The sequence below is a fragment of the Sebastes umbrosus genome, chromosome 20 (assembly GCF_015220745.1).
Source record: "Sebastes umbrosus isolate fSebUmb1 chromosome 20, fSebUmb1.pri, whole genome shotgun sequence".
Classification (NCBI taxonomy): Eukaryota; Metazoa; Chordata; class Actinopteri; order Perciformes; family Sebastidae; genus Sebastes; species Sebastes umbrosus.
In genome coordinates, this window is record NC_051288.1 from 15,923,319 (window position 1) to 15,943,932 (window position 20,614).

At 38.0% G+C, this 20,614-nt stretch overlaps 2 protein-coding genes across 3 annotated transcripts; both read right to left on the reverse strand.

Moving 5' to 3' along the window:
* Window positions 1-1,673: 1,673 nt before the first annotated feature.
* LOC119479145 (7-methylguanosine phosphate-specific 5'-nucleotidase-like) lies at window positions 1,674-9,377 on the reverse strand. Of its 2 annotated transcripts, XM_037754427.1 has the most exons (10): window positions 9,151-9,377; window positions 7,195-7,269; window positions 6,681-6,779; window positions 6,166-6,235; window positions 5,362-5,408; window positions 4,689-4,774; window positions 4,296-4,385; window positions 3,220-3,382; window positions 2,736-2,936; window positions 1,674-2,645 (listed from the first exon to the last, which is right to left on the reverse strand). In XM_037754427.1, exons 1-10 carry the CDS (start codon window positions 9,151-9,153, stop codon window positions 2,526-2,528), a joined length of 954 nt encoding a protein of 317 aa, XP_037610355.1. In that variant the 5' UTR covers window positions 9,154-9,377; the 3' UTR covers window positions 1,674-2,525. The 2 variants fall into 2 exon arrangements, with proteins under 2 accessions (XP_037610355.1, XP_037610354.1); XM_037754426.1 differs by lacking the exon at window positions 9,151-9,377 and having other exon boundaries at window positions 7,195-7,275.
* A 1,253-nt stretch (window positions 9,378-10,630) lies between these two features.
* On the reverse strand, window positions 10,631-18,676 carry klhl11 (kelch-like family member 11). Its single transcript, XM_037754411.1, has 2 exons — window positions 18,004-18,676; window positions 10,631-14,264 (listed from the first exon to the last, which is right to left on the reverse strand). The coding sequence occupies exons 1-2, from the start codon at window positions 18,555-18,557 to the stop codon at window positions 12,677-12,679; spliced, it is 2,142 nt and encodes a 713-aa protein (XP_037610339.1). The 5' UTR covers window positions 18,558-18,676; the 3' UTR covers window positions 10,631-12,676.
* Window positions 18,677-20,614: the final 1,938 nt, after the last annotated feature.

The window sequence follows — 20,614 nt, forward strand, 5'->3', positions numbered from 1 at the left end:
ACATTGCTATCACCAGATGAGTGACAACTTTGTTGCAATACTTTCTGCACCACACTGGACAGTCTTTTTATAACTGACAAGAAAATAGTGCTGACTGTTTATCTTTGATTGTTGTATTTGAGAAAACCCAACAAGCAAAAAAGAGGGTGCCTGGCACTGATGTGACTTCAAAAAACAAACAACTCCACATCCTGCACCAGAAATTCATTCATAACAACTTCTATGAGCAGCTCTTAAGAAGATCAGGAATACACAACAGTTATTTGCAGAAACAAAAATGCATTGGTTTTGGTTGATAATGGTGGGAAACTATTGGATACTAACTTAAAAAACTTAAAAAATATTAATATAAGTATTAATATTGACGCATCTCATAAAAAATAATTTAAAAGCTACAACATGATTCGTCAGTTTAACGACTAAGTCTTTTACTGTTATAAGACTACATTGCAAGAAATTATTAGTAGCACAGAGAGACAATGTAAAAATGTTGATTAAAGGGATAGTTCACATTTTTTAGATTCCCTTATGAGGTATTTCTTTTGGAGTCATGGGTCATAACAATACTAAAGGAAATCAAGGAGCAATTATTTTCTTGCAACTTGCTGTTTTTTTTTTTTTACTGGGATTTAAAAATGTGAACTATATCTTTAGCTGAGAAGAGCACACTTACAAGTAAGTCCATATTCATCTTTTCTTCAACAACACCTATAGTAAAGTGCAACTAGGTTAATGTTACTTCCTACTTTCTAGCAGACACAATGTTTCAGTTGAAAGATGACACACATCCTCTTAACAACAACTACAATAGCTTAAAGACAGATAGCATCACTGTAAAGTTAGCTGAACTCTGCAAGTAAACTGATGATACTTGCAGTGTATGCAGAGGTAATTATCGAGTACACACAAAACACAACAGAACAGTGTAAATATGAAGTAGAAGACTTAAAGGGACTATTTGTAACTTTCAGAAATGCTTCTTAACAGCGACACCTGTGGCCGTGAAATCAACGAAAGTCAGCGTCGGGCTCGCGCCTGCTCGCGCCTGCTCGCTCTAAATATACCTGAACGAGCATCGCTCAAAACAGTGAGGCGACACATGTCAGCTAAAACCACAATATCACTCTATATTTCAGCTGCTTGGCAGTAATGTTAGCTGACCAGACGAAAGTCTCTCCATGAACATGATTTAGATCTGATCTTAGTGTTGGCTTTTACTGCCTCAACGCAGGCTGATGCAGCGGGGCTCTGCAGCGTGTCTCCCTGCTCTCTCCGCCCGCAGCCGGAGAGAGCAGGGAGACACCGGCACCCAGTCGGTAACGAGACGATAACGTTACTAGCTTAGGAGCTCCGTCACTTCACAAGACACGGGAAACCTCTGTTGGTCTAGAGGAGCTGCAGCAGTTATTTCTGCAAAAACGTCCACTGTACATTCACTAGATATTCTCAGAGCTAAACTAACTCTTCTGCAGTGAGGAGTGAGCGCGCGTTCACGTCTCGAGGTGGAGCGAGATGAGAACGCGCGCGCTCTCTGAGTGAAGGCAGGCAGGCAGAAGAGGAGAGGCAGCGGCCAAACGCGAACGCACATATGCGAGTGCGCATGTGTGGCGACCCGCTACATTTATACGCTTAAAAGGTTACAAATAGTCCCTTTAACAGATGAAAGAGCCATTTATAAAATGTGTTTTACGTCTTTGCTCGTACACAAGCGTAATGTAAAATATATTTAAAAAGCATCCTCATTTTGTAAAAACCACAAAGTAAACATTTTAAAGTTGTTTTGTGCTGAAAAGCGAACAGAAATTTAGAAATGCACCCTGTAACTGTTCATTTTGATATTTTTAAGAGGTTGATTTGTTTTCAGAGGAAGGTCTGCTGGTACTGTACTGTATGTACTGTACACATTTGAAACAAGATATTATAAATTCTGTACGTGTACGGCCGCGTGTACGGCCGCGTATACGGACGCGTACACGGACGCGTATACGGATGCGTATACGGACGACTGCGGACACCGTGGACGCATAGTAGTTTTGTTTGTCCGGTTGGAGGACAAGACACATGCGCAGTAGATCGCTACGCTACGGTCACAACAAATTGGCGGTACGCGGACGACCGTACAGAGCCTACGCGTTCACCTTCTGATGACGAAATGCATGCTACACGGCAGACACCAGCGGACCTTCACGGAGGCGCAAAGTATAATATACACTTTAACGTTGCACATTGCCATTCTACTGTTTCTATCAAGACATCCTGAAACCCAGCCCTCTAATAGTCTGTGACATTGCAATACTGGTATAAATAACAGATTCTTCTAAACTAAGTTGAAAATGCATGACCTAATTTAGATATTTTAAACCTTTGGACATAGTGTTTTAACTGCATATCAAAGCTATCCTGACTGAGTCTAGCTTCAAGTTCCGGTTTGAGGTAAGTGGTTACGTGTGATTGTCCAGCATGCAACATGGTGACTGGAGTGAACAAGTCTGTGTATGTTGTCATGAAGTTCCTCCTTGTGCTTCTTACTTGTTGTCTCTTGATGAAGTAATGTATCGGAGGATGCCGTTGGGAACGTCCATCGTCTCGTCCTTCACCAGTACGATGTCAAAGGAGTTGATGTACGACTCTTTTCTCTCGTCCACCTGAGAGACGCAGAACACAGACACTGAGAAACCCAAATTCTTAAAGTCAATGTGTCGATATAAGGACTAAAACTAGAGATCTAGTCTGACCTGGTCGTTGAGGAAGCCGATGGTGAGGATGTTCTGGTGCTCAGACACGCCGTCGGCCATGGTCAGGTCTCCTAAAGAGTCTCCCAGCAGCAGGACGTTGGGTCGACCCTGCAGCTCTCTGAGGCCAGCTGCATGTGACAGAGCACCTTCCCTCTTGTTGAAGGTGTGGATCAGTTGGCCTTTGAAGGCTCGCAGGACCCCCTTATTAACAACACCATGTTCAGTTAAATACTACACCAGCTTGCTTATTAGCTTGATATAATTACTTTATTCTTTTATTGTTTTCCATGCCTTGAAATCAATGAACTGATGGGAAAAATGCTTTTTGTGTCATTTGTATTTATCAACAATCCTGACAAACCTACACTGATATTGTTTTGCTGTGGGACAAGAAAAATGTTAACTTCTCAACAGTTTAAGTATTCTTCAGGGCATTTCATACAATAATTCACATCCTAGTAAAGCCAGGTGTGGGCAAACTCACAGTTTGGTCAAAGTCCATGTAGTTGGAGATGACGTGGACATTGGGGTAGAAGACGTGGTTCTGTCGAATCACCTCTTCCAGGACGTCTCCAACACCAGCCGAGAAGATCAACAGAGGGACCTGCTGCTCTGTCAGACGGTCAAAAAACACTTTGTAGCCGTCCCTAAAGAAATCACACACACACACCACCCATTAGACACAAGAACCAATAACTATCGGAGAAAACATTTAAATTACTGCGAAGTTTTAATCATCCTGAGCAAGTGTTGTAGATTCTTCCAAAAAGAAGTCAGATAGTGTAATCTATGTTCAACATGTATTTCACTTTATTAATGCACAGCATACCAAACTGTGAAAATACTCCACTACAAGTAAAAGTCCTGCATTCAAAACCTTACTTAAGTAAAAGTATGTAAGTATTATCAGCTAAATGTAGTATCAAAAGTAAAAGTACTTATTATGCAGTAAAACATTCCCTTTAAGCGTTTCACTACTGGTGCATTAATGTGCATGTTGCATTTTACCGCTGTAGATGTTGAAGGTTGCACTAATTTGAACTCAAAGCATGGAGAAACTAGGATAACAACACACGCAGAGGGAAAGTGACTTCATTCTCTGCTCAGGTAGTCATTACTCCTCTATAGCTTTACATAGAAAATAGTTGTTCGCTGCTATTTAAATGCTCTGAATATCAAACAGAGAACCTTTAAACAGTTTATTTAGCTTATGAAATAGGAGAATTTTCTCAACCCATAAAGGAACACATCTTTTGGTTAATCAGAAAAATTAAAATTAAAAAAAATCACCATATTTGGAGATACATGTTTTCACTGGTCAGGAAGGGCATGAACATCTAAAAAGTGACTAAAGCTGTTAGATAAATATAATAAAAAAGTACAATATTTGCCTCTGAGATGTAGTGGAGTAGAAGTATAAAGTTGCATTAAATGGAAATAAGTTAAGTACAAGTACCTCAAATTTGTATTTAAGTACAGTACTTGCATAAATGTGCTTAGTTATTTTCCACCACTGGAACCAGGGCCTTGGTTAATATAAGATTTGAGCAAAGTGCATACCTGAGCATAGCACCGGATTCCTTAACAGCCTGGGCGAGCATATCCTTCCTGATCCTCTGCTGAATCAGTAGCTCATGGACTTTAGTCCACCTGCAGAGAACAGCACAACACAAATGCAACATCTCAATCAGGCTTGGGTTTTATTCACTTTTCTTTAGTCCTTTCAGGAAATGGAGCTTCAAATACTGACAGTTTAAAATACTGAAAAATATTTTGGGAATGTTATTGTGTCTGAGTTCAACTGGTCCACACAACACTGAGAAAAATCACAAGTGTGTGATTTGTCATTGTCAAATTACAATTTCATTTTATAGTAATTTCTGAAAGAGTTAAATCAAAATTAGATTCAAATAGACAGCTGTTATTATTTAGGTCAGTCTGTTTGTTTCTTACCACTCCACCATGAGAGGCAGCTTTTCTTCAGCAGCCCTGCTAGCATCAATCTCTATGGGATAGTAGGTGTTCAACAGCTCCTTCATCTAGAGTGGACCAACAGAAAACAATGAACATATATTTACAGACTATCTGCAAGGGATGCATCAGTATGGACTTGCTGGTCTGTATTGCAATGATTTACAGACCAGCGAACATTATTTCATCTAGCACTTCATGGTCTTAAACAAAATTTGTATTTGTAAATGTCATCGTGCACAAAAACAATAAGCCACAGTTACTGCAGTGGGAACAATTCTACAAGTGTAATATGGACCCATTATCGATTAAACTCTAGAGTACAATCTTGTCGTGACGACATGATTTTGATTTGGAAGAGGCAGACGGCCGCCTCGCCAGGAGGAGACGGTAAAGAAGAGAGCGAGTGAGAGAGAGTCAATGTGTTATGCTAATTCTGGTCACATTTGTGGTCTGATAAACAGTAAATTCATCTAAACTGGTTTCATCTAAACTGGGTTGAAAAACGATGCAATATGGTTGCTGTGGCAATGAATTACATCTGACTATTAACCACACCCCTATTCTCTTTTTGAGAAAGAACGTTAAGCAAAAAACAGGAAGTAAAACTGGCTGGAGGGGGGCTTTAATGACCTTGTTCCTGTAGCGCATTTACCTTTTTAGTGCAATCTTCATCAATCAACAACCGGTTATCAAGGATGTCTGGACAAAGAAAGGAAAACAGGTTTGTAGCCGTTTCAGAAGGGCACAAGACAGTCAGACTAAAAGCAACAAATAATGAAAAAAGCAAAGAATGCACAAATGCTTATCAAGTCAATTAAAACTTCAGTACTAGGCACAAAGTTGTTGGCATCATTGGGCAAAAATTCCATAATAATCTTTCAGCATATTGTAATTAAAGTGTTCTGAGAGAAGAATAGACGTCTGCACCTCCTCATGGCTCTGTTTTCAGGCTTTAAAAAAAATCTAGCCCGTGACTGGAGACTTTGGCCAATCACTGGTCATTTCAGAGAGAGAGCGTTCCTATTGAGCGTTCCTATTGGCTGTTCTCCGGCTAGTGGGCGGTGCTTGGTATTTCCTCAACAGATTTCAACACGGCTGCCTCACAAACTTTCTCATTAAAGCTAAACAGGACACTACAAGATGTTTCTGAAAACATTTGAGGCCAGAAATAGGCATTACAGTAACAGAATATTGATTAATGTTTGATCAGCGCTTCCTAGTTTGACCATGTGGTTGGAGTTTGCGAGTGATTGACAGCTGCTCACAGATTACCTGTCTCATGCACCACTGTCAGGACTTTTTTTAAATCACATTTGCTCTGTTTCTACCCATTGCAGCTTTAATAAATTATTCGGATCTAATAATGCAAATGTGCAGACTCATACCAGATCATGAAAACACTATTTGGCCAAGATGGAGATAATCTTTTCAAAGAGTGAATTATCTGTGTGCTTACTGTGCGTGGTGGGAACTCTCTTTCCGTTGTGGGCAAATCTGGTCAGTGTCATATCGAAGTCTGAGATTACCTGAGGAAATATGACTATTTAGAACAGAATAACAGTACTCTATTACTCAGCAAAGATACATGTATGATGCAATCGCACATGAAATACAATTTTCTTCAGTTTAAACCCAACGTTTATGAGCAAAAATCACATGAACAAACAAGCAGTCTACTAACAGGACAGATCAGTAATCTGTCTGTCTGTAAAGTGTAAGATTTTGGCGATGGTGCAGTAGTCAAATCTAATTTCAGTCGCTATAACTTTAAAGGAATGCACTTGTCAGGACATATTAGATGAACATGAGCATTGGTTCCAACTGTGGCAAACTATCCAAGCAGGAGTAACTGTTGGCTTTAAGTGTCACTATCCACCTCTTTACATCCAGAAAAACCTTATTGTGTTTTGGTGTCATTTCCTGTATTTGACTCAGAATATATTCTGATGAAATGCTGCATAGTTCACTCACCTGCAGGCTGCCTGCACCTGCTCGCTGCATGGCGTGGATTGTCTCTTCCACTCTGCTGCGTTCCCTCATCAGCACCGAGCCCTTTGCCAGCTCTGAGATCTGAACAGAGAAGAGATTAGTCTTACAATGCATGTTTATCCAGACACAGAGAGCAGAAAATTAGGGGAGTGATGGGAGGCAAAAGCAGAAATATGTTACATGCTTGCACTTTAGTTCATGTTTTTCAGACATGTGCACAGGTCTCTAAAGTCTCAAGTCGGGCATCATGTTTCTTTTAATGTGTGCATGTAAATACATTTAAAACCCAGCACAGTTTCTTTATTACCCCAAACCAAAAATGTTTGATTATTATTGATTATACTGTAATGTCCCAGTCCTCGCCTGTTCTATGTTCACAAAAACAAAACAAAAGTTGCACACGTGCACAGATACTTTCAAGGTAGAATTATGGTTGTGTAAGGTTTCTGAAAAGAAATTAAACTATAGTGTCTAATATTCAGGAGAGCTTCCTCACCTCGGTCTTGGTCAGCTGGTGCCAGATTGCCAGTACAGTCCGCACCGGTGTGTAGATCCAGGGAATATGGTATATCTGCATGTGAAACCAAGGAGAGAACGTTTTTTGGTTATCCTTAATTTACAGGGTTTTTTTTTAAAAGAGTTTTTCTGGACACAACTGGTAATTTAGTACTCATTTTAGGGAAAATATGTACAATTCCAGAAAATTAAATCCTATGACAACCCATTTATATTAGTTATATATATATATATATAAATATTTATATATATTTATAAATATAAATATATATATATATATATATATATATATATATTCATATATATATAAATAAATATATATATATAACTAATATATATATATTATATATAACTAATATATATTATATATATATATATATTATATATATATATATTACATATAACTAATATATATTTTATATATATTAGTATTTATATTTTTCGAGAATAAAGTCATAATATTACGAGAATAAAGTCAAAGGTTTACGAGAAAAAAAAGTCATAGTATTATGAGAATAAAGGCATAATATTATAAAGTAGTAATTTTACGTTATTTTCTTTTTTTCTCGCAAAGTTATGACTTTATTCTCGTAATATTACGACTTTTTTCTCAGAAACTTCTGACTTTTTTCTCGTAATATTACGACTTTTTTTCTTGTAAAGTTCTGATTTTATTCTCGTAATATTATGACTTTATTTTTGTAATACGACTTTTTTTCTCGTAAACTTATGATTTTATTCTCGTAATATTACCACGTTTTCACGTAAAGTCATGACTTTATTCTCGTAATATTGCGAATTTTTACTCGTGAAGTTATGACTATTTCTTGTAATATTACGACTTTTTTCTCGTAATATGACTTTATTTCTTGTAATATGACTTTATTCTCGTAATATGACTTTATTTCTTGTAATATTACGACTTTTTTCTCGTAATATGACTTTATTTCTCGTAATATTATGACTTTATTTCTTGTAATATTACGACTTTTTTCTCGTAAACTTCTGACTTTTTTCTCGTAATATTACGAATTATTACTTGTAAAGTTATGACTATTTCTCGTGATATTACGACTTTTTTCTCGTAAACTTCTGACTTTTTTCTCGTAATATTCTGACTTTATTTTAGTAATACTACGACTTTTTTTCTCGTAAACTTATGATTTTATTATCGTAATATTACGAATTATTACTTGTAAAGTTATGACTATTTCTCGTGATATTACGACTTTTTTTTCGTAATATTATGACTTTATTCTCGTAATATTATGACTTTATTTCTTGTAATATGACTTTTTTCTCGTAATATTATGACTTTATTCTGTAAATCTCAGATGTTTTTCCCCTAAATGTGGCCCTAATACTCTGTATTATAGTAGCTCTTGGTCCTCACTGCATCAGACTTATAGACTATAAACTGTTACCTTCATCACAATGATCAAATGTTTTGTTGCTCCAGACAGATTTTTAGTTTTGCCTCAAATGTCTCTTTTGATAGTAGAGGTTGCTGACCCCTGACCTATGACAACCCATTTATATTAGTTATATATATATTGGGGATGCAATAAATGTGACATTTGTTCACAGGCAAGCATAAGATTAAACTTTCCCCTATAACTAGTTCTAACTTGCATATATGTTTTCACTTTTTTAGCTTTATCTTTAGCTACGGTCTCCAGGGTAACCGTTGCTAAGCTGACACACAGCCTGACTGTGCAGCTCAGTATGATTTTAAATGAGTGTTTTCACACCGTATTTTATTCGCTATACAAAAGTACAACAACATATGAATGAAACACGTTGTTGTTTCGTTGTTTTACCATCAAAACTATGAAGAATATGTCAACTTTAACAGCCTATTTTCACTCCTGTGTGTGTGATTAACGTTACACTGATTAGCTAACAGGTAACAGCCGTTACAACGGTTACAACTCACCATGTTCAAACGGACAACTGACGTCACCGCGAGCTAACTACTAGCCGTTAAAACCGTTAAAAGTACATCAGCCTAAAGAGATGACATAGCGTCAGTTAATTCAAATTATGTCAACCGTCGACCAGCGGTTTGAATGACTTGTTTGTGTTCTGTTTGTTGCACCCATAGCATTCCCCCGCTCCTACAGTAATAGACATAAAGGTTCCGAGGCACTTTGGTTCCTACTTCTTCTTCTTCTTTGGTGTTTATTGGCGGTTGCCAAACCAGCTTATAGGTGCATTACCGCCATCTATTGGACTGGAGTGTGGAAGAAAAAATAATTATTATTATTATTATTATTATTATTATTATTATTATTATTGTGATTATTATAATTATAATTATAATTATTATTATTATAATAATAATAATTATTATTATTATTATTATTAATAATAATAATAACAATAATAATAATTTATATTATTATTTATTATTAATAATAATAATAATAATAATAATAATAACTAACTAAAATAATAATAATAATAATAATAATAATTAAATTATCTCCATTATTCCTGTTGCCCTTAAGTAATTAATTAGAAGATTGTGTACTTTCTTAGATGTCTTTCCTAGCAGATTCCCCATTGTAATATTTCCATCATCTACTCCTGATAGCAATTCCCTTCTTTCTTTGTCATATTTGTTGCACTCTACAAGAACATGCTTGACAGTTTCCGGTTTATTACATTGCGTGTATAATCCAGTTGGGTGCTTGCCTCACTTTCGTTCCTACTTCGCTGAGGGCAATGTCACTGTGGTATGGGGGATGGGATGGAGGTCACACAAATTAATTGATAAAAATGGTAGTGATGAAAATGCATGGGAATTGAAAAATGGAGCCATAAAAATGGATGTGAATTAAAAAAATGGAGTGATAAATTATCAAGTGATGTGATTAATTTAAAGGTCCCATATTATGCTCATTTTCAGGTTCATACTTGTATTTTGTGTTTCTACTAGAACATGCTTACATGCTTTAATGTTAAAAAAAAACTTTATTTTCCTTATACTGTCAGCCTGAATATGCCTGCATTTACCCTCTGTCTGAAACACTCCGTTTTAGTGCATTTCAATAGAATTGCAACAGAATTGTGGGTTTTATAGTTTCATATGATACCAGTATCTTCACTCTAGACTTAAAACTGAGCTACAACCTAAAAATCACAAGTTGTGTTAAAGAAATTAGTTGCATTAAAACAAATTTGACTTAACGCGTTATTATCGCATTAACTTTGACAGCCTTAATCTATATTATGATTTCCTAAAGTGTATTGTGAGATATATTACTTGTTTAAAAAAGTCCTTTTGTTGTTGTTACTCGTGAAAGTTATTTGTACATATATACCACTGAAATCACCGTAACTTGTGGGGTTATCTCTGTCACAACAAAAAAATATATTTCAAGATATCTATATAACTTTAGAGATTGCAAACATTCTCTTATTTATTATTTATTGCAAATGTCTGTACACTTTCTTGCTCTTGCACATACAAATGGAATGACATTATATGGAACACAGAAGTGCATGAGGCTGCATGAAATATGACACTGGCGAATTATACTTTCATCCAACTCTCCAATGAGCAAACTGGAAAAATGTGATACCACTGCCAATGTTCATGTGGTTGTGTGCATGATTGTGTGCACTTTACATGAGAAAAATGGCTTAAAACCAACTCTTGAAAATTCAAAACCTCCATATACAACTGATCAAATTATTTCCATCCATCAATTAATACTGTTCATATTATGTACAGTATGTTCACGCAAGCTAAGATAATATTTATAGAGAGCTTGGCTAGGGATGCAACTGGTCAACACAAAATTGTGTTATAGGATTGTAGTAAAAAAAAATAAACCAACACTGTACAATGTTTAACATTCAAGGTCCTTTAGTGCAGGGAATGCAGTTAATACAACTATATCAATAAGGGGCAGCTGGAATTTTATGGCACAGTTGGGAACATGGAGAGAACCATGCACAAACACATATCAGCCTCCTGGTTTCATGTGTTTCACACATTTCATAGTGCAGTAAGACAAAGTAAGAGGCAGAGCTAATTCTGCCAGAAGCACAAAGGCGGAACAAACCAAATGAGTCCACCAAAAACCAACAAACTAAATAACTCCACAATAACTCTTTAAGCACTGGAGCATTAGTCAGTGTCCTAACAACATGGAATGGGACAAGAGAATATAAATTAAAATAAAACATAGAGCTGCTTTTGCCAAAAGTGGCATCACATCATTATCATGTTGGTCTATTGGTGCCTTCAAGTGAAACTTGTGAGCTTGTGTTTACAACGTGGGAAGTCGTGTTCACGTGTTTGGCGTTCAAGTGGTAAAGTCGAGAGAACATCGCTGCTAAGAAACGGCAATATTAACGTTACTGTCGGCATCTAGAAGACCAGAGGCTAACAATTTAGCAAGCTGGCAAGTGGGTAATATAATGCAGTAAATGCAAAGGAGGCAGTTGGGAATATCAACATTTTTTTCAGACATATTATAAAATTAAATACAATTTAATTATATTAAAAACTATTTCTGACAATGTCAACAAACACATCGCAACTCGTGAAGCTTTCACAAACTCGACCCCATTTGAAGGCACCGTATCTTTCAAGCTACGCAACAATCTGGGAAATCAAATAAAGCAATTTTTGACCAGCTGAAATATTTAAGAAATAAATCATACACATTTTATACATATCCATTGGAATTGCAAAAAAAAAGTTTTGTACAACCTGTAAGAAAGTGCACATATTTTCGTGCAATGCAGTATTAAGCAGGCTCATGATTTAATGAGGGGGGAACATATAATCACTGAACACCCTGTTCCCCAATATGTGCTTTGCTCAATACTTATGATTGTCTGTTTCAAGTGCGGCACAAACAACATAGATAATTTAACCCCTACAGTGCAAAAAAGCATGATGGAAACTGGAGGTAGAAGAGAAATTAGATGCAAGTAGCGAGAGAGGAATAAGAAGTTAAAGCTCAGCTTGTTGTTACGGTAAGTTCATTATCCCCACACTTATAATTTATCATTTTCTTCTAACTTACATCACAATAAACGTAGACATCATTTTACTTTGCTAAGTTTACATCTCAACATTGAACTTGACCGAACTTCACCCAAAAGTTGTCACTGATATTTGCTCCACAACATACAGTATGTTGACATCTTTAGGTGTCAGCCCACATATAAAAAAAAGCTAAGCTAAGTTTAGCAATGAAATCAACAATCTTTTTCAGAAAATGTCGCATCAATCACAGTTTCATTTACTGGCGGAATAAAAGTAAGGCATAAGCTAATAATGTAAGGCCAAAAATATAATTTAAGACTGATAATTTAGTAGCATTTTCTGGCTAATTCTTCATTTTTTTAAAATTCAAACAAGCCCGAGGAAAACCCGTGCAGACGTTTCACCTCGATAAAAGGCAAAAAAATAAGACTTTGTGATAACAACAAGGCATTTATCAGCATTCGATTTGAGACTGCAGCTGTCTGCGCAGAGTGAGCGTGCGCCGATGGAGCTGCTGCATCTGTTGCATGCGGTCTCGCTGGCGAGCCAGGTTCTGGGGCATGGGGTAGTGCTGGCAGCCGTGGAGAAAGTGGTACGGGATGCGAACGTGGCAGGCTGCGGCTCTGCAGCGTGGCTGGGGTAAGGGCGGCAGCAGCATCCAGCGCTTCCTCTCAGCACAGTAACGGTACCCTTCTTTGCGGTACTGCTTGTCCATGTTGTTGCAGTTCCTCCACCCGCCAATGATGAATATGTCTTCACCCAGGTAGCAAACAGCAGCGCCCTCCATGCTAAGGACCTCTGGAGGGAGGCTGTCGAGGATGTCGTCAGAGATATTTCTACTTATTTTCTCCTGAGCGGCCTCGGCTGTAACCTTGTAGCTCTTCGCGCAACAAGAAGCTGTGTGGTAGAAGTTGGTGGACGCGACGGCCATTTGAAAACTACAGTAATTATCGATAAGCGGTAAGGAGTCCACTTCCTGCCACTTGTGACTCTCCGTGTCGTAGCAGGTGGTCACAGTGCTCAGTCCATCCTCATTGTCCATGTCTACAGGAGTCCTGGCCATCACGTATATGTAGCGGTCCTCTACGCTCACTGTTTTTACATCTCGCAGAATCTTCGGCGCCGGCTCCAGATTGTGCCACTCGTCCTGCTCGGGCTCGTAGACGGTAACATCCTTAAAGCCTGGGCTGAAGTTGCCATGACCGCCGATGATGTAGAGTAAGTCTTTGACGCACGTGAGGCCGAAGGAGTGCTTGCGCGTGGTCAGGCTGCTGACCTGCTCCCAGGTGTTGAGGTTGGGGTTGAAGCGCTCCACCGTCTTGGCGAATCCTGGCTCCATGGAGCCTGCCACGTAAACATGGCTGTCACTGACGGCGATGGCGTGTCCGTCAAGGTGGTTGTGAATGTGTGGCAGGTTTACCCAACGGTCCTCAGCGACAAAGTAGCCCACACACTCGCTCAAATAGTCTCCACCTTCTGAAACACCACCCACCACCATGATTACATCCATGTTCTGGCCGAGACGAGGCTGGATCGCCGCCATGTAGGTGGCACCGAGCTCTAAATCAGCCGACTGGTTGAGGTTCTCGAAGTGAACGGCGTGGACCTCAAAGGCTTCAGACACCAGCTGCTGACAAGCTGCATTGTTCGCCACTAAGGGCTCCTTTCTCACCACCCGTGTCAGGTACGTAGGAGAAATCTGAGACAGTCTTAAAAGTTTCAGCAGCTCCTCAAAATGTTTCTCTCTCTCCTGTTCGTTTTGGTGCACCCATTTCACCACCGCCTCAAACAACTCCTGTTCGGAATCCACAGTGATGCCCGAGTCGGACAGCCAGTCCCGCACCAGGTGAAACGGCAGCGTGAAGAATTCCTCGTTGCGGATGATTTTGTGGAAGTTTCTTCTGATGGTCTTGGCGGCTCCCTGGGCCAGCTGGTCCAAGGTGTACATGTGGGCGAGGCTGTGTACGGCTACACAGTTGGACAAGTTCAACTTCTTCATCAGAAACTCTCCGCAGAAGCTCTTCAGCTGGGCCAACAGGAACCTGTGTGGACATGTCGTAATTGTCAGACCAGTGATGTATAAAAGGATGTTTGGACTTGACAGGATGAACTAAGCAGTAATTAAGGTGGATGGAACAAAAGCCTGCATACAGTCCACTCCTTGCAATCTAAAATAAATGTTCTGTAACAAACTGTGTAGAAACATGGAGTCCCAAGAGAAACCAAGATGCTCTATCTGCTAGAAAATCCTTTATGTACCGTAGTGGTTTACTTTTGAACATTTTGACCAGTGAGACCATAGAAATATACGTGTGAGACATATTGCCTTTGTGTTTCTTGCAGTACCCGGCTTCTATAACCTTTATTGCAAGTCTTTAAAGGAACAGTGTGTAATATTTCAGTGGATCTTTTAGCAGTAATGGAATATAATATTCATTAGGGATGCACCGATACCGATACCAGTATCGGGTATCGGGTCCGATACTGTGCTCATGTACTCGTACTCGCAAAACGGCTCCGATACAACGGCACCGATACCACTTTACGGCAGCGTGACGTTAACATCTCGTCACCATTTTTCGGGTCCTATCACACTCGCTCACGTTCCACCTCCCCAACGGTGCGGGCAAGACGGGCTGGTGGTGCACCCGACCCCGTAGGGCCGGGATCCCACCTCAGGCGGCGCGCGCCGGCACTCACTTTCATTGCGCCACGGGGTTTTGCTTGCACCCTCTGACTCGCACGTGTGTTAGACTCCTTGATCCGTGTTTCAAGACGGGTCGAGTGTGTTGCAGACATCGCCGCAGACCCCTGGCGCCTTTTTACGTGGGCCAAGCCCGCCCTGGGGGCACGACGCGGTTGGGGCGCACTAAGGACAGTCCGCCCCGGTGACACTTTGGCCCCGGGAAGCACCTTCGCCCCGAGCCTTTCCAAGCCGACCTAGAGCCGGTCGCAGCGCACCGCCTCATATGCGGGACTCCCCAGCCTGCCGTGTGTCGCTCACACCCTCCAGCTGGCTGTTAACGAGGGTCTTTTGGCACAGAGAAGTACTCGTATCTTTACTCGGTATCGGCGATATTTAGCACTTTTCTAGTCTTCCGACCACTCAAAGCACTTTACACTACATGTCAGAATTCACCCATTCACACACACATTCATACATTGATGGCAGAGGCTGCTAAGGTGCCAACTTTGCCCATCAGGATCTGATCTAGATACTCATTCACACACCGATGGCTATGCCTTTGGGAGCAATTTTGAGGTTAATTCTCTTGCTCAAGGACACATCAACATGTGACCCAGAGCAGCCAGGGATCGAACCACCAACCTTCCGATTGGTGGACAACCTGTATTGCTAATTGCATTAACAAATGTCCCAGTAACACATGACATAGTGTTACAGTGTGAGCCAGCATGCAAAAACATGATGCATAACTTGCAAAAATATGAACCACATCTATTACCAGTAGGCTCACTCTGGTAATAGTGTGGCTTATTTTGCCATTTTATGGATTAATTACCAAAGACAGTTAGTTGCAGCCCTAGATCACACAGACCAAAATGTAGGCCATTGGCATCAAGGATCAATGAACAGTTTATAATAAGTCAGACTTGTTGCAGTAGGAAAAACACAACATTAACAATTGTCCTAGTAACACATGACAGTGTTATAGTGTGAGCCAGCATGCAAAACATGATGCACAACTTGCAAATATGAGCCACATCTATTACCAGTAGGCTCACTCTGGTAATAGTGTGGCTTATTTTGCCATTTTATGGATTAATTAAAGGTCCCATATCGTGCTCATTTTCAGGTTCATACTTGTATTTTATGTTTCTACTAGAACATGTTTACATGCTTTAATGTTCAAAAAACTCTTTATTTTCCACATACTGTCAGCCTGAATATACCTGTATTCACCCTCTGTCTGAAACGCTCCGTTTTAGCACATTTCAACGGAATTGCAACGGAATTGCAAAGGAATTGCGTTGCCTGGCAACAGTTTGGGTCCATGTTTACTTCCTGTCAGCTGATGTTATTCACATACACTGCAACCAGGAATAAACTGGGACACATTTATAATGTTTATGTTTAAAACCGTGTAATGGTCTATATATTGTATATTTGTGACATCACAAATGGACAGAAATCCTAACACACAATTTCTAAATACGGGCTGTGTGTATTTCTCCGTATATTGAGTGTTTTGATAGTTTAACAGTATTTATATAGCACTGCTTTATAATGTAAAAGACCTGAAAATGTAACTTTTTACAATATGGGACCTTTAATGTAAATAACAGTTAGTCGCAGCCCTAGATCACACAGACTTATTGGTAAAGACTTCATGTACCCCAAAATGTAAGCCATTGGCTGACAATTAGGCCCTTTTATCTTTGTGTTAGTTCCACAGGTGACAACTCCAAACAAGTCTCACCTGCTGGTGCAATGAGGACACAGACAACAAGGTGTGGCTCATTTTTTTTAACCTGTAGAAAACAAAAGACTTCCGTGTTATGAGGAAGTGTTAGTTTAGATCTTTCTTTATGTTAGTTTAGATCTTTCTTCCTTTTTTTGTTATAGTTTTTTTTCTCCTGGTGTTTGGGAGGGAGGTCCTTTGTATAATAAGCCTGTGGCTTTCTTCACCTCTGTTTACATTACATCTATTTTTATATTTTAGACTTCTAGTGTAACACTTCTGTTTATATTTATTTATTACATCTACTTTACCTGTTTTATATTGCTTTATAACTGTGTGTGTGTTTTACCTGTTATATGTGTTTATCTGCCTCGTTTAGTCTTGTCAAGTATTTGTTTTAAAGCACTGACCAGAAGTGGCAACTAGTGAATCTCGTTGTATTTAATACAATGACAATAAAGCTTTCTATTCTATTCTATTCTATTCTATTCTATTCTATAAGCCTGTGGCTTCTTGACCTCTCCTGACACATTTCTTGTTTCAATAAAAAAAAAATCAAAATGTATTTGTATAGCCCTTTACAATAACCAAAAGGTACCCAAAGTGCTTTACATTAACATCAAGAAATAACAGGAATAAAAACATAACATATCATAAAATCATAAAAAGGTGCATAAAAAGCACAGGGAAAATGTAACCGGGCTACTAGGTATTAAAAGCCCATCTAAATAAAAAAAGTCTTTGAGTTTAGATTTAAAAAGGTGCTAGGTCAGTTACAGTGCGTATGTCAGGTTTTTTTTTTTTTCATTGACTGGATTTTGTGCAGTTTTATATTATGTGCAAATAAATAAACAAATAAAATAAATACATAAATACATAAATAAATAAATAAATAAATAAATAGATAAATAGATAAATAAATAAAATAAATACATAAATAAATAAATAGATAAATAAATAAATAAATAAATAAAATAAATACATAAATACATAAATAAAATAAATAAATAGATAAATAAATAAATAAATAAAATAAATACATAAATACATAAATAAATAAATAAATAGATAAATAAATAAATAAATAAATAAAATAAATACATAAATACATAAATAAATAAATAAATAAATAGATAAATAAATAAATAAAATAAATACATAAATAAATAAATAAATAAATAAATAGATAAATAAATAAATAAAATAAATAAATACATAAATAAATAAATAAATAAATAAATAGATAAATAAATAAATAAATAGATAAATAGATAAATAGATAAATAAATAAAATAAAAGTGTGTCAAGTTATAATGTCCTTATTCTGATGTATATGGAGAAAAAAAACAATAATTTGTACCTGTCAGCCAGCTCCAACACCTCATGCACATTAGCAGTGGTCACCCTGATCTGCCCGGTGTACATGAACTGAATGACGCTCTCCACGGTCTCTGGGTCCGGTCCTGTTGCGGAGCTCCACTCTTTGAGCTCCACTCGACCGGACACCGACTCCGAGAACTGTCCGCCGAGCAGCAGCGTGAAGTACTGCGACGCCGCGGACAACACGGAGCGGTGCGCGGATAACGTCTGGACCCTCTCCGCCTCTTCTTCCTCCTCTTCATTATACACTCCACTGCTGCTGAAGAAGACCAGCGTCACGTCGCAGAACATGCCCGACTTCCTCTGCTCGTTCTGCCGCCTGGAGAGCTCCGAGCAGTAGGCCGAGCAGGTGAACTCCTCGGCCTCCTCCGGTTCTCCGTCACCTGTTAGCAGCGCTGCACTCTGCTGAGCACCGCTGCTGCTGCTGCGGTCCTCCGGTGCCTCCGCCATACCGGGTAGACTCAGAGGCAAATGAAAGCTCTTTGGGAATAACTCATAAGCGTATATAACACACGTAAATAAACATTCAAACATGCATGCGTAAGCAGCGTTCACAGCCCTTTCTGTCTGGAAGCAGACGAGGAGGAGTGCTCACTTCCGTCTTTAAGATTTCTCTCCTGTGGTTTTTTTTTTTGCTGGAGAGTCAATGAGAGGCTGTCAGATTAAAGATCATATCTACCCTCACACAAGAGACACATATCCTGGGTGCTAATACAGAAAAAGTCCAACATGTTGTGGGTTTTTTGATGTTGTTATGACTCATTATGATTTTGTATTTTTAGAGAATTTTAACTTTGTTTAAAGGATGCACCGTTTCCGCGCATGCGCAGTGCGGATTATCTGATGGGTGATGTGGATTTGGGAGTTGTTGCATCCTATCAGCTGATATGACTGATATGATGTCCTACCTTGGCAAACATAAATCATAAAATCAGGACATGCATGAGTTATCAGTCATATTATGACACATTACTCATCGTGTTTATAGCTTAGTAAATGGCTGCACACTTTATTAGGCTACTCTATCGAAAAGTAAACACAAGTACAAGTCAAGTATACTTGATTGTAGACCTATAAGGCAAGAATACTTGATTATACTTTTCTTAAAGGGGACATATCATGCTCATTTCAAGGTTCATACTTGTATATTGGGTTTCTAATAGAATATGTTTACATGCTTTAATGTTCAAAAAACACATTATTTTTCTCATACTATCTGTCTGAATATACCTGTATTCATGTTCTGTCTGAAACACTCCATTTTAGCGCATTTCAACGGAATTGCGTTGTTAGAAAACAGCTTGGGGCCATGTTTACATACTGTCAACTCATGTCATTCACATACACTGCAGCAGGAAATAAACTGGGACACATTTAGTATGTTTACGTTTACAACTGTGAAATAGTCTAAATATTGTATATTTGTGACATCACAAATGGACAGAAATCCTAACGGCTTGTGTCAAACGCTCAGTTTCTGAATACGGGCTGTGTGTATTTCTCCATGGATTGAGTGTTTTGATACTTTCACAGTATTTATATATCACTTAAACCTGCTTTATAATATAAAAGCCATGAAAATGTCACTTTTTACAATATGGGACCTTTAAGTATATCTCAATCAAAAGATTAAGTACAAGTAGGCCTATAAGCTAGACTTTTCTGTATACTTGTCAGTATGAGCCAAGTATACTTAGACTTTTCTGTATAGTTGTCAGTATGCGCCAAGTATACTTATACTTTTATGAATACTTGTCAGTATAAGCCAAGTATACTTAGACTTTTCTGTATACTTGTCAGTATGAGCCAAATATACTTATGTATGTAAAAAGTAAACTGAAAGTGTACTCTCTTATTTTAAGTTTAAAAGAAGTATACTAATAGCACACTTGAATACATTTATTTTCGGTAAGGGCTGACAAACCCCCGTTTTATATCTAACATTTATGCTGTACAGCAGTAGTGGAAGAAGTACTCAGTGTAATATTACTCTGTTACAAGTACATTCAAAATCTCACTCAAGTAAAATTACTAAAGTATTAGCATCTAAATATACAAATAGTAGTACAAAAAGTACTAATTTTGCACAATGACCCTATTCAGAATCAAATATAGGTATTATATAACTGGATTATAATTAGTGATGCATTAATCACTTTAACATTGTAGCTGGTAAAGGTGAGGCTGATTTTCATTACTTCATATATTGCTAGGTATTTTAATCTATAATCTATAATAATGTATTAGTTGATTTATATTTTGTATTATTAATCTGAATCTGTAAAGTAACTTTAGTTTTCAGATAAATGTAGTGAAGTAAAAAGAACAATATTTACCACTGAGACATAGTGGAGTATAAGTATAAAGCAGCAGAAAATAAAAATACTCAAATAAAGTTCAAGTACTGCAAAATTGTACATAAGTGCAGTACTTGAGTAAATGTACTTAGTTACACACCATTGTACAGACTGTAATAGCCTACTGCATTAATTGAGAGGAAATTAATTTAATTAAGAGTTTTGTCATTGTACATGTGCAATAAAAGAATTAATTTGTGTGTATTTCATGTGACTTTTTGAACATGTTAATTT